General features: G+C 31.9%; 1 protein-coding gene across 1 annotated transcript; it reads right to left on the minus strand.

The window, feature by feature from the left end:
- Positions 1–232: 232 nt before the first annotated feature.
- On the minus strand, positions 233–5,837 carry LOC118055309 (uncharacterized). Its single transcript, XM_035067172.2, has 4 exons — positions 5,350–5,837; positions 4,602–4,685; positions 4,421–4,510; positions 233–940 (listed from the first exon to the last, which is right to left on the minus strand). The coding sequence occupies exons 1-4, from the start codon at positions 5,722–5,724 to the stop codon at positions 680–682; spliced, it is 810 nt and encodes a 269-aa protein (XP_034923063.1). The 5' UTR covers positions 5,725–5,837; the 3' UTR covers positions 233–679.
- Positions 5,838–12,736: the final 6,899 nt, after the last annotated feature.

The following is a 12,736-nucleotide window of genomic DNA, read 5'->3' on the forward strand; positions in this document are numbered from 1 at the left end:
GAAAGAGCAAGAAGCAGAACATACACACATAGCTTATATGATTCATTTTTTCCAGCTAGACCAAAGTATAATGCATCCACTGATGTACCAACGCGGTTGGTAAAACTATGAAGTCGATGGACTGATCGGTTTGAAGCTGATAAGGTGCTAGCTAGTCACATGACCGAGATACGTGTGGAGAGGGTGGATGTTGAATTGTGGATACCCTCCCAAGAAAAGTTAACAGCTGATATGAACAAATGAAGATGGGATTGCACTTGCTGTATTGTGTCCTTTATGTTATGTTCGATACAAGATTTAAAGAAACTATAAATAGCAAAATAAGAGGCCAATGGACCCTTTGGTTTTGAACCAAACCAGTCAAAATTGTCACAAAATGACAACTTAAGAACCCATTGCCTACTTCAACCCATCCACAAGTTGCTCTTGTTTGGAAGAAAAATCTGTGTTCCAGAAGATTGCAAAACTAAAATTACATTGCAAAAAGTCTCCCTTATTTCTTTAAGAGCTCATCAAAATGGAGGTTTCCACGGATTCACTAGTTAAACACTGCATGATTCATGGAAAGCATGTGAAAACAGAATGCAATTGAAGACCTTGTGAGGGAGAGAATATGCTTGTGAAGTACTTCTTCATCAAAATACACTCTTAAGTGACCCCAAAATGATTGTTTGATCAACTAGGTAGGAGCAGAGGCTGCCTCCTTTTCTTCAGTGTAAAAAGGAATAGGTTTGGTCGGGGCAGGCAAGCGGCCTATGCTATCAACTTTATCTTTCAGCTTTGGTGGAGGCCTGGCAGCCTTTGGCAACAACCTGCCCTTCTTTTCAAACCACTCAGGCTTAAGCAAGGCCCGGAAACCCAACTGATTGTAATGCACTCGTCTGACGGATCCACCAGCAGCTTCAACTGCTTCCTTTGCCCTGACGGTAACTCTTGACACCTGTATACATCATTTATGAGCATAAGTTTAACCAATTTCAGCAAATATGTCAAGAAATTTCATGACACTGTTACAGTACAAATTGGTATAGTTAGTAGGAAAAGTAGTGTTCATGGGAAGATTCAATTAGTTAGTTAGTAGACTTGAAAGGGGCGATGGTTAGAATCAACTATCAAGGCCTACATGTTTTGTGTTAGCTATAAAAAGGACTTTAGCTTAGGGTTCTAGGTATCTTTGGCATTTGTGATTCCTTCTCTCTGAATTCTCTTTCCTATCACTTTCTCTATTTCAACCAATAAGATTTCTACCTGTTTCCTACCATTATTGGTTGATATTACTCTTCCCCTCTTCTGGGAAATATTTATAGCTAATTCAACTCCTCGATAATTGGATTGTATCAATTGGGAGCAGAGCAGTTCATCCTTGGCCATTAATTGTTCAATTCCTTTTTATTCATATCTTAACAGCTCTACTGTCCGTAAATCTTGAATCTTGAAGGCCAGAATGGAAGTTCCTAAAGTAAGGGTTCATTGCCAGATTTATTACAAAAGATGTCCTGCACCAGGTCTTTAATCCATATGGTTGTGTGCCCTGAATTGAAGAGTTTGAAGGGCTTTCTCTGGTCTATTTTCAATCCTTTCAAAATGCACTATCAGCTACAACTTCTCTTCATGGAAGATGCATTTATGATGGGTGTTGTAGATTAGATATTAGATATTAAATTTCGCAACCTGGTTTTGGGGAGACACAATTAGAAAGCGTTGAAGTTAATTCAAGCCATGGCAAGCACCATCGCTCCTCCTTGCAAAATCAAGAATCTGATCAGAATTCAGTATCAAAGACTTACATACCAAAGTCTCGCAACCCAGCAGAATCAAGAATCTGATCAGAATTCAGTATCAAAGTCTCTCAACCCAGCAGTGTTGGATAAAGATTCAAAGCAGTCCGCCCAAGAATCGACTTCGAAGCTTAATCAGTTAAAGGATGAGATTCTTGAGAGTTTGGAGAGGCTGTTGCAAGATGAAAGCACTACAGATGAAAAGGATATGCTGCCATTGATGAATCAACAGGAAACAGAGATTAAAGAATGAGAATCTTCCTTGCATACCCAAGAATCAGGTCAGATTGAATCCAAGTCCTATATTACAGCTGTTGATTCGATTAATTTTATGGGCCTAGATGAAATACAGGATAAAAGATGATCATTGCTCTGAGTTCTTTGCTAAAAATCAGAACATGGATGGGATTTCTTTAGGAACTGATTGCATCGGGGTCTGATATCAAAGAAACTGTTGAAACCCAGTTTAAGAAATGCCTGGAAACTGAATTAGCCATTGAGAATAAATTTGTTGAATGTTTGTTGCTACAAGATTGTCAAAACGTGGAAGACAATGTAGTGGTTAATCAAGATAAGGTCAATTTGTTCTTGATGCTATTGATAAAACTAAACATGAGCATTTAATTGATATTAGGAATCAATGGCAGCATTGTGATGATTTTGGGGTTCAATTTGTGGTATTCTGAGGGATGTAATTTTTGGAGGATGGGTTTTTTGGTGGAGATTTTACAGGGAATGGTGTTAGAATCGGGGATTGTCATGAAGAAGTGGAGGCTATGTCTAGTTATGCATATGCACAAAAGAGTACAAAAGAAGCATCAGATTCTTTGTTTGTGAGCAATGACAACCTTGTATACCAATTCAAATATGGGTTCTCTTCCAAATCAAAAAAATGTTATGTCTGCTTTTACACATTTGATTGTGCAAGGCATTCCGTATTAGGCAGTGACCTGCTACAGCTGGAAGATTTATTGAATAAAAAATATGATAGCTTGGTTCTGGAACTAAGTGGATGAATTGCTTGGATAAAAATTATAAAAGATTCAAGGACTGTTGTTGTGAAAGAATTCAACATGGGGAATGCTTTCAGAAAAGTGATTGCAGACATAAAAGGTGGTTGTGATCTTGTCTATGTAATCATAACATTTTTTTGTATTCAAGGTTGCAACAAAGGGGAAAATTGAATTGGATGGTATCAGGTATTCGATAAATATTCTATGGCAAGGTGTAGAAACATTGACTTTGGAGGCTAGTGACTTGCTTGGAATATCAATCAATTCTTTTATCAGACATCAAGCCTTGACAAATTGTGTTGTCAACATGAAATTCTGTGAAATGTTTTGATTGCATAATTGCTTTACGCTCCAAAAGCAACTGTTTTTGGACATCAAGGAAATCAGGCAGGCTTGTTTGTTTTGGAAGATTGACAGTGATAAAGAAGCAATAAATTTTTATCTTCAAATGGATTATAGCTTGACAAGAACATGAGTTTATGCAGCAACAACCTTACTGTTATGTTGGAAGCCTTGAAATGTTTGGAAAATACGAATGTTCCTGCAAATTTGGAGCCTCTTAATCACTAGATTCGTTAAATGGAATTGTAAGATTAGAAAAAGAAACTGCAGAAAATTTGATCACAGAACATACATCATGGCTGCAAATTTTATATTTTTTCCGAAGGTTGTTGTGCTACTGTCTACACTAACAGATGCAACATTGCAGTTGCAACCAAGCCCCAAGTGGATTGGAAACTTGAAGATATTGAAGCTGGAGTTTCAGTACTTAAATCAAGGATCCAATTGACAAAGTTCTAAATGTACGATCATAGAATGGAATGTACCTATAAACAGAACTCGAGCAATGAATGAACCTTGAGGACAAGGTTCTTTAAGCAGGGGGCATTGTTACAGTACAAATTGGTATAGTTAGTAGGAAAAGCAGTGTAGGTGAGAAGATTCAGTTAGTTAGTTAATAGTCTTGGAAGGGGAGATGGTTAGAATCAGGTAGCAAGTCCTCCCCTCTCCTGGGAATTAGCATAGTTTATAGCTAATCCAATTTCTCAATAATTGGATTGTATCAGATCCCCAAGGAGTTAATAGTTTTAGCTCTGAATTCTGGATCTTAACTTGTACTTCAAATGTAAAACATATAATTTCCATCACACAAAATTAATATATGCTTAAGTGACCTGTTTCAAACACTCTGATTAATGTAAAATGCAAATTCTTATAATTTGTCTAATTGTTTCCCCTATTTGAACAGCAAGTAAAAGAAGTAGAATCTGCGAGTCAGCACATTTTTGACAGCTTTCTAGAAATTTGTTTGTTCATTAAGTTCAGAGAGCAATAACAATAGAGGGAAAAAATATTCAAGTGCAAGGGGAAAACCTAGCAGTTTGCTGGAATGTTATACCTATAGTGCCACCGCAGCTAAAACCCCAGTGTTTCTTTATTTAATAGCTTGCTTGCATACTTGATGCTGTCATCATTGAACCAACAGAAACTAAATTCCAGAGGATTTGGACACAAACTATAACTTATATAATCATGCCTCAGGGCACTTTGGATTGCCTCAAAAATACTTGAAATCAAGGCTTCTAGTCAAGTTTGTATAAATGCGGAAACTTTTCAAATAAAATTTACCTCTAGATGAATAGGCCATTGGATCTTCTCCGCACCACGTCCCATCAGTCTTACTCCATCTTTTATCTGCTTCCCAATGGCCCCAGTATCCTGTTGGAATAATTGTAATGATCAGCACAGACCAAGGCCCACCATGGCACAGTGGCTTAGATTTGAGATCTAAAGAGGGACACTAACATACCTTGAGGGTTTTCATTGTGATTAATTCATGGGAATCTATCTTCCCTGCATTGATAAGTTTTGCAATCTTTCCCAAACCTACTGGCTGCCAGAGAAAGCACACGAGTAAACGATCAAGGAATGAGCAAAAGAATGGAGACCATTAACAGTATACTTGCAAGAAAGGATGAAATCAATAGCAATATTCAAATAGTCATTCAATATAACAAATTTGAAATTATGTTTATGGATTGTTTTTCTTTATCTGATACCAGAGAAAACAACAGCCATTAATCAACTCAGCAAAATACAACTATTTTCACTAGATTGCATCCCATCAAAGAAGAGTGTTTCCATTTCAGTTTCTTTATCCCAACATTCTATCCTAGCATCCATAAAACAAACATATCTCATCTTGAACGTAGTACAGAGACTTCAAAAATACGACTAAGCATTCTTTCAAGTTAACATATAATCCTAGACTAACCTCGTGTCTGTTATGATCCCTACAAAGAAAAAAAAAAAAAAACAAGACTTTCATTCCTAATCAATCTCAGCAGCAAATCCTCAAAACAACAAAAAATTGAATTTTGACAAGCTGCTATTACCAATCACTTAACCACAGCTACATTTTCAAATCAAATGCAAATTAGGCTTCATTGCTCTAAATAAAAACTAAAAATCAATAGATAACAGACCCCAGGTTCCCATTTTTTTTCCAATTCAAAACAATAGACGGAATGGGGAACTTAGAGACCAGGAAAATATACCTGAAAAGTGAGACTAAAGGGGTTCTTAAACCCCCTTTTGGGCAAACGCCTTCGCATTGGAGTCTGTCCACCTTCGAAACCAAACTTCATAGTCCCTCTAGCTTTCTGTCCTTTATGACCTCTCCCTGCCGTCTTTCCTTTACCAGACCCAATACCACGACCCTTTCTTGTCTTCTGCTTCCTTGGCACATTGTCCCTCAAATCATTCAAACTTAACAAACTATAAGCCCTAAAACCCATAAATCCAGAAGCCCCATTTGAAAAGTTTGAGTCTTTGAAAGTTTGAATTGCAGTGAAAGTGGAAATTGAGGTGGTTTTGGGAGTTGAGAGTGGGATTGATGAGAGCAATGATGAGAGTAATCTTCTCCTTATCATTTTTTTTTTTTTTTTCAAAAATATGAGTTAGAGTTTTAAAGGGTTTTGTAATTTGTTCGTCATCCGACGATTTAGGGTTTTAGCTTCTGTGACTGTTAAGAAACACGAAATATGATTGATATATTGGCATGAGTATAATAGATTGTTTTGAGCAGCGGTTGCGTTTTGCTAATTTTTATTTTTTAAAAAAATATATATTTTTTATATAATAATATCAAAAATAAATTTTAAAATATATAAAAATATATTTTAAAAAATAATATTTATACTATTCCAAATATTGTTTTACCTTCAACATTCAGGCTAAGATAATTTAAAGCCTATGTTGTGGTAGCATTTATTTAATTTGTTTAACAAACAAATAAAGTAGACAAGTCTCCTATTATTCATGTTTTAAAAATATATAAATTTGCTTTCAAAAATATTTAAGAGATAAATTTAATATATATCTCTTTTATTATACATATTTATATCTCTTTTTTATATTTGATATTTTTGTTATAGAATATTAATCAAATGCAAGGATACATATAAAAATTTTATAGCATGGTTACAATTTGGATTGTCGCTTTAAATTTTAGTTATAAAACTAAGATATGATTAAGACTTAGATTGTTTATGGGTTGAGTCAACTCAATTGTTTTTTTATTTTTTTATCATAACAACCTATCTTTTTAATTTAAAAAAAATTAATTTAAAATGAATTATCACCCCAACTCTGGAATGTAGAGTTATTGAGTTAAACTGAATTAGGGTTTACAACTATGATAATTTTTAGTATTGTAATAGCAATTATTTTTTAAAGTATTTTTTATTTAAAAATATATTAAAATAATATTTTTATTATTATTTTTTAAAATTTATTTTTGTATCAATATAATTCAAAAATATTAAAAATATTTGAAATTAAAAAACATAAAAGATTTTTAAAAACACAAACCATGCCTATGTTGTAACTACTAGTTTTAAAATGAACTATAATCCAAGCTCTAGAACGAAGAGTCATTAAGTTAACTTAAGTTGGGGTTAATAACTATAATAGTCTTAAAATCGTTACCAATGTCTCCCTCTTTAACATCGATAATATATATATATATATATATATATATATATAGGTTTCATATATATTATATTCTATTTCTCTACTTTAATTTGATGTAACGTCAAATCATTTATAAATTAACATAACATGACCTGTTTGTGTGGATGATTGTGCGTTTATGGCAACAACTGGCTTTCCAAGATATCTAAGAAGCTATAAACCCTCTAAACCGACAAAAATATTTTCACCCCTCAAATTACCTTTATTCTCTCCGGCTATTGTTGTTTTCATGACAATGTATTTCTCGCCTCTTCAATTCTATTTTAAATTCGGGTAGAAATAACAGTTAAAAATATTTTTTATTTTTAAAAAAATTATTAATAATATCAGCAAATAAAAAAATCTAAAAACATAATAAATTTTTATTTTAAACAACAAAAATTATATTTTTTAAAAATATAATTTACATCGCATCTCCAAATACATCCTTTGTTATCTCAAGTTAGCACCCAGGTCTTTCCACCATTTTTCTCTTTCTTTTTGTGGTTTGTAACTTTGTGCATAGATCTACCATCTGCTACATTTTAGCAAAAGATACTTTATCTCCTGGTGGAGATCTATCTTCGGTGGGATCTAGATGCTTATTTTCCTTCCAAGTATTTCATTCTCCCTAATCATCTTGATACTGTCATCTAAAAAAAAAAAAAAAATTTGGGTGAATAAAAAATTAGAATACATATTTTAAGTCGTTAGTTATATGATGCAAAAGGAATAAATAAATTAATGTCCATAATTTTATATTTAACAGCAAATTTTACCATACTTTTAACTAAATATTTATAACTTTTTTTATTTAAAAAATAATTTTGGCCGCACTTGTAACTAAAAATCTGTTAACATGAAACACATCTCAATACAAAATAATTTTTTAAAACCAACTTTTTACATATTTCAACTACAAAAATTACCTTAAAAATAAATATGCTCAAAGCATGTTTATTATTGTGTTATACTATGTTTTTTCTTTTCTCCTAAAATAATTAAAAATTAATATATAGCTTCACTATTCAAAGCTCCTTTTCTTTTTCTTTTTTTATTTTCCCTTTTTCATTTTAATTTTATTTCTTTCTACTAAAAAACAGTTGGCAATTAATATGGAGCTTATTGCTCATGTAAATAATGAATCTCTTTTTTTCACCTCTTTAGCATGTACAAAATATCAAACACTTAGCACGAGTGTGAGAATATTAGATCGATATTTTTTACTTTATTTATATGCTTTTTAGAGTTAAATAAATATATATAGGTTTTTTTTCTTAATTTTTTACCTTTCCTCCTCGTAAACCTAAAGCCCCTTGGAAAATTATTATAGATACAGGTCTATGAAGCAGTATTTACTATAATAGTATAATAATTTTTATTTATAGTAATTAAACTTGAATTGGCCTGGCGAGTCAATCCGGGATCCAGTCAATTTGATGGTTGAACCAGTCCTAGTAAGTTAAAAGACTGTAATAAATAAAAACTTGGTAAAATTCAATTAACCCACCAGGTTGATCCATGACTCAAATAACCTAGTATAAGCCAATTGAAATTCATTTTTTTTTTTCTTTCAAATGTCACAAGTCTTGCAGCTTCCATAACTCCATTTCACCTCTATCTGAGTTTTTTTCTCGGTTCAACTCTAGCTAGAGAGACATTGTAGCAGGTCTTAATAACGAATACGTGGCTTGATGCCTTGTTTTGATGATTAGTAGTTTTAGTTTGTGTTTGGTCTCGACACATGCAGAGCTTTGAAGGTTTGAACAGCCTGCAAAAACTGACGGGACACTTTCCTTTCTAGTGCTTGGAGACTGGGCAAAAAAGGTGCTCTCAACCATTCTGAAGTTGCTCTTCAGGTTCTACCAACTTCCTAGCTTTTCTTTAATTTATAACATGTTTTTGTATGTTTGTGCTCGTGTAGGAAGGGAGTTAAAGACAAGGCATGCAACATGTAACTGCCATTTCCATCTTTTGAAGCGCTTCCCTTCAATTAATTCCTGCCTATGATTTGCATGGATACATGTGGGAAGGATTGGAGAGAAGCTGGATACAGATTTTGCATTAATTTCTTTAATTTTTCCAAGTTGATTTGGGTTAACCCGTATAATCTGAGACCCGGTTTCTTGGTCGGGCCAACTCCCGGGTTGAGTCTTATAACTGTTTTTACCTCTCTTTCAAAAAATCTACACTAACTTTCAAGAATACAAGAAACTTTTTACATGACTTATGTACTATTTGTAAATTGACCATAGATAAATAAATATTTTTTTTCATCTTAATTGCACAATAAAACAACCAGAATATTATTGGAAACAAAAAAATTTAAACTTCAGTAAAAGAGTATTTTTCGTATTTTCACAATGATTTTTTTCATTATTATAATTTAATCTAATGGGCAATTTGGTATTTAATCAAATAATAAAAAAATTAAAATATACAATAAAATTATGAAAATACGCTTAAAATAAAAACATTTAAGCCTGAGATCAATGAGTGTTTTTGTTTTTTTTCACAATGATTTTTTTTTTTTTTTTTTGCAATTAGAAAATCAGCTTATATGCACTTTGATATTTAACTCCATAAAAAAAAAAAAAAAAAAGGACATGCATATATGGTACATCTAGGGGTGCATGGGAGGCATTCACATCATTCAAGCAGTGTTTACAACACTTCTCGACATTAAAAAATATCATTTTATTGTGTTAGTGAAAGTATCATCATGTTCTTTTTCTATTGGTACAACACGTGTCTTTGGAGGTCTTCTAGATTGTTGTTAATTGACCTTTTTTTCCTTTCATTTTTCTCTCTACCTTCTAAAATTACAGTTTAACCCTCTTAGTTATTGGTATTTCAATTTCAATCCTTATTCTTTTAATTTTATTTTTAGTATTGGCTTTTTTGTATAAGTTTTATTTGTTTTCAATTTCATCATCCAATCCCCAATTACCAAAGATCATATTCTCCAACTTGTTCCTCATTCTTTGGATTTTTTATCTTGGTTTCTTTGTAAAAGTCTTATTGGTTTTCAATTTCTTCTTTTAATTGAAATGGATGGAATTATGTTTTTTAATTTGGTCTTCATTGTTTTGATTTCTAATTTGTTTTCTTGGGTCTTTTGTAAAAGTTATTATTCTTTTTAATTTCATTATTCAATCAAAACATTGTTTTTTATTTTTTTATGTCAATTTTTATCCTTATTCTTTTGATTGTTTTTTGTCTTATACTAAATTTATTTTTCTTTTCAATTTCACCCTTATAATCAAATATTAAATTTATTTTGTATTTTAATTTTGATTCTCATTCTTTTAATTGTCATTTTAACCCTTTTGTATAATTGATTTTTTTTTTTTTTTAATTTCATCCTTCAAGTTTTGATTGATTGAGAATTAAACTTCATAGTTTTTTATATTTTATGTTTCAGGTCTAATGACCCAAGTCACTGGTTTAAAAAGTTAACACGTTTTTTTTATATATATAAAAAAAGAGCTTTATAATTCTCTTTATTTTTTATTGGGTTATTTTAATTTTATGATTTAGATAAAAGATTTGACGTGATATATCGTGTTGGCTTGGCCCTGATTACCATAGTTTATAGGTTTGCTATGACTGATTTTTATTTTGTCTTTTCTTATTCCATTTTCACATTTGAATATTAATTTATATATATATATATATATATAATATATATATATATATATTCTAGTCCTGTGAAAAAAAAAAAAACATTGAGGCTAGTTATAACTGAATGACTTGCATGAACAAATTTTATTTCAAAAAAAGATTGTAAATGAACAATGATAACTTGCCAAAATATAAACATGTAAACAAAACCTGTGTGTATATAAAAACTTTCTTTCCCTCAAACCTATTCTTAATATTAAATAAAAAATAGAATACAAATCCATCTGCTAATGAACCCAAATACATCAAGTTATTATTTAGTAAAATAATTACAAATGCTCTTTGATAAAGAAATATTTTAAGAAAGACTTTCCAAACCATATTATAAAAACAAGGCAATTATCAAAACCAAAATTATTAAAGAAAAAACAGTTTGCTGATGATTTAATATAAAATTCCACTAATAACTTAAAATTTATAAAATTATATCATAATTTTAACTTTTGGGTAGTTAACTACTCACTAAAGTGTCATGTCTCTTCAGATGATAATAAAAGCTTCTAATTCACTTTAAGGTATTATATAAGGGGATAATAGACTTAAAGAATAGAGAATTAGGAAAGCAAATTCTTTATTGAAAAGGCTTCTCCTTTGAGTTCTATCCCTCTAAGGTTCTGCCTTAAAACATTACACACAACCTTTATATATACTATTTTGATGCTTTTGCTTACATCACTCATTACATCAGCAAGCACTAACTTAAAGCACACTCAATAATGCACACTCACATTCCATTTATTTTAAATGACTTATGACTTAGCAAACACTAAACATAAACGACAAGCTAGTATAACACATTAATATCTGCCAATAAGAGGTTCATGATCCGGAGAGAGATTCTAATCTGAAAGGTCATCCTGATCATGAATAGTTTGGACTTGTAGGGCCAGCATATAATCATCTTTTACAAGCATATCGATCTCATTGGGTTCTAGAAGTTTTGGTATTCCCAAAATTATATGTTGGAGTTTTTTGTTACGGTACTGCATCTTCAAGTCATGAAGATGAGCAGAATATTGAGGGTCATACAAATCATAGTTAATTTCTTCGTTTGGATATGTTTCTTTAGGCCATATTTCATTAGGAATAATGTTGTTCTTAAGGCATACTATTTTTTGTAATATCCTGATGTCTTGGAGGTTAGTTAAAGGGTTTTCATACAGGGAGTATTGATAGGTGTTGTATACTACAGCCTGAGGAAAACTCATAACCAAATTATTTGTTGAGGCTTTGAAGGGCTTGTGGAATAGGAAAACAGAAAACAAATGGGCAAAAGCTTGCTTAACAAATTTGTTACGAAATGTAATATGGTGTACTTCAATCTAACAGGTCTTTACATTAGGCCATTTGGATTTTTTTTATTGGAAAAGAGAAATCTATTGTGTGTGGTTGTAGAACCATGTGAGGAACTTTCGAGTATAGTTCTAAGAGTCAACCAACCAAGATATTCTAAGAAATTTAGTGAGAGAAATCAATGGGAAACTCGATAACAATATGGTACAAGTGACAGAATACCATAAGAAAAAATAGAGTTTTTTTAGGAATAATCTAGCAAGTTTGAAGGTGTAGAGGTAAATGAAAGGGTATTTGGGATGGATGCCTAAGCTTTGGAAACAAAGAGAATTCATATCATAGTTGAGAAGAAGGTGATCTTGAAGGCTAAAGAGTTTATTTTTTGCTTGAAGGTCAAGGGTGTTGTTAAAAACAATATCTTGAGCAAGATGAGGTAATTCATTTGCAGGGGATTCTATTTCAGTTGGATGAGGATTGGAGGAGAAAGCCATAAGAATCAAGGGAAGGAGTAATATTTGTGAGTTTGGTGGTCAAGTGATCATGTTTGGGATCAAGTTTTTGTTGCCTTTTATATGTTTGACGTAAAGGTGTACTTGGAAAACCACTCAGCTAATCATAAAAAGTTTTGGATAAGGAAGCATCTTTCACTTGAACTGTAACATTTTTGGAAATAAAAAACAGTCCATGACAACTGTGAAGTGATGAACTGCCAGATGAAACTCAAACTTTTGGATGTCATACTTTATAGCTAAGATTTCCTTGAAAGTAGAGTGGTAGTGGGTTTCTAACTCTTTAAAATACCCACTTTTGTAGTCACATATGTGTTAGTGACCATCTTTGTCTTCGAGGAGTATAATACTCCAATACTTGTCGCTTGTATCAGTTTGGAGTATGCGCTGTCCTGTTGATAGAATGACTAAAACAGGGAATTTTTTTTGTGGCTATCTTTAATTG

This window comes from Populus alba, chromosome 1, assembly GCF_005239225.2.
Source record: "Populus alba chromosome 1, ASM523922v2, whole genome shotgun sequence".
Taxonomy (NCBI): Eukaryota; Viridiplantae; Streptophyta; class Magnoliopsida; order Malpighiales; family Salicaceae; genus Populus; species Populus alba.

Excerpts from the sequence above, each read along its gene's own strand:
- LOC118055309 (XM_035067172.2), bottom strand. The coding sequence starts at position 5,724 with ATGATAAGGAGAAGATTACTCTCATCATTGCTCTCATCAATCCCACTC. Across the intron at positions 4,511-4,601 it reads TCACAATGAAAACCCTCAAG|GATACTGGGGCCATTGGGAA; the intron begins GTATGTTAGTGT and ends TTATTCCAACAG. Across the intron at positions 941-4,420 it reads AATGGCCTATTCATCTAGAG|GTGTCAAGAGTTACCGTCAG; the intron begins GTAAATTTTATT and ends TGATGTATACAG.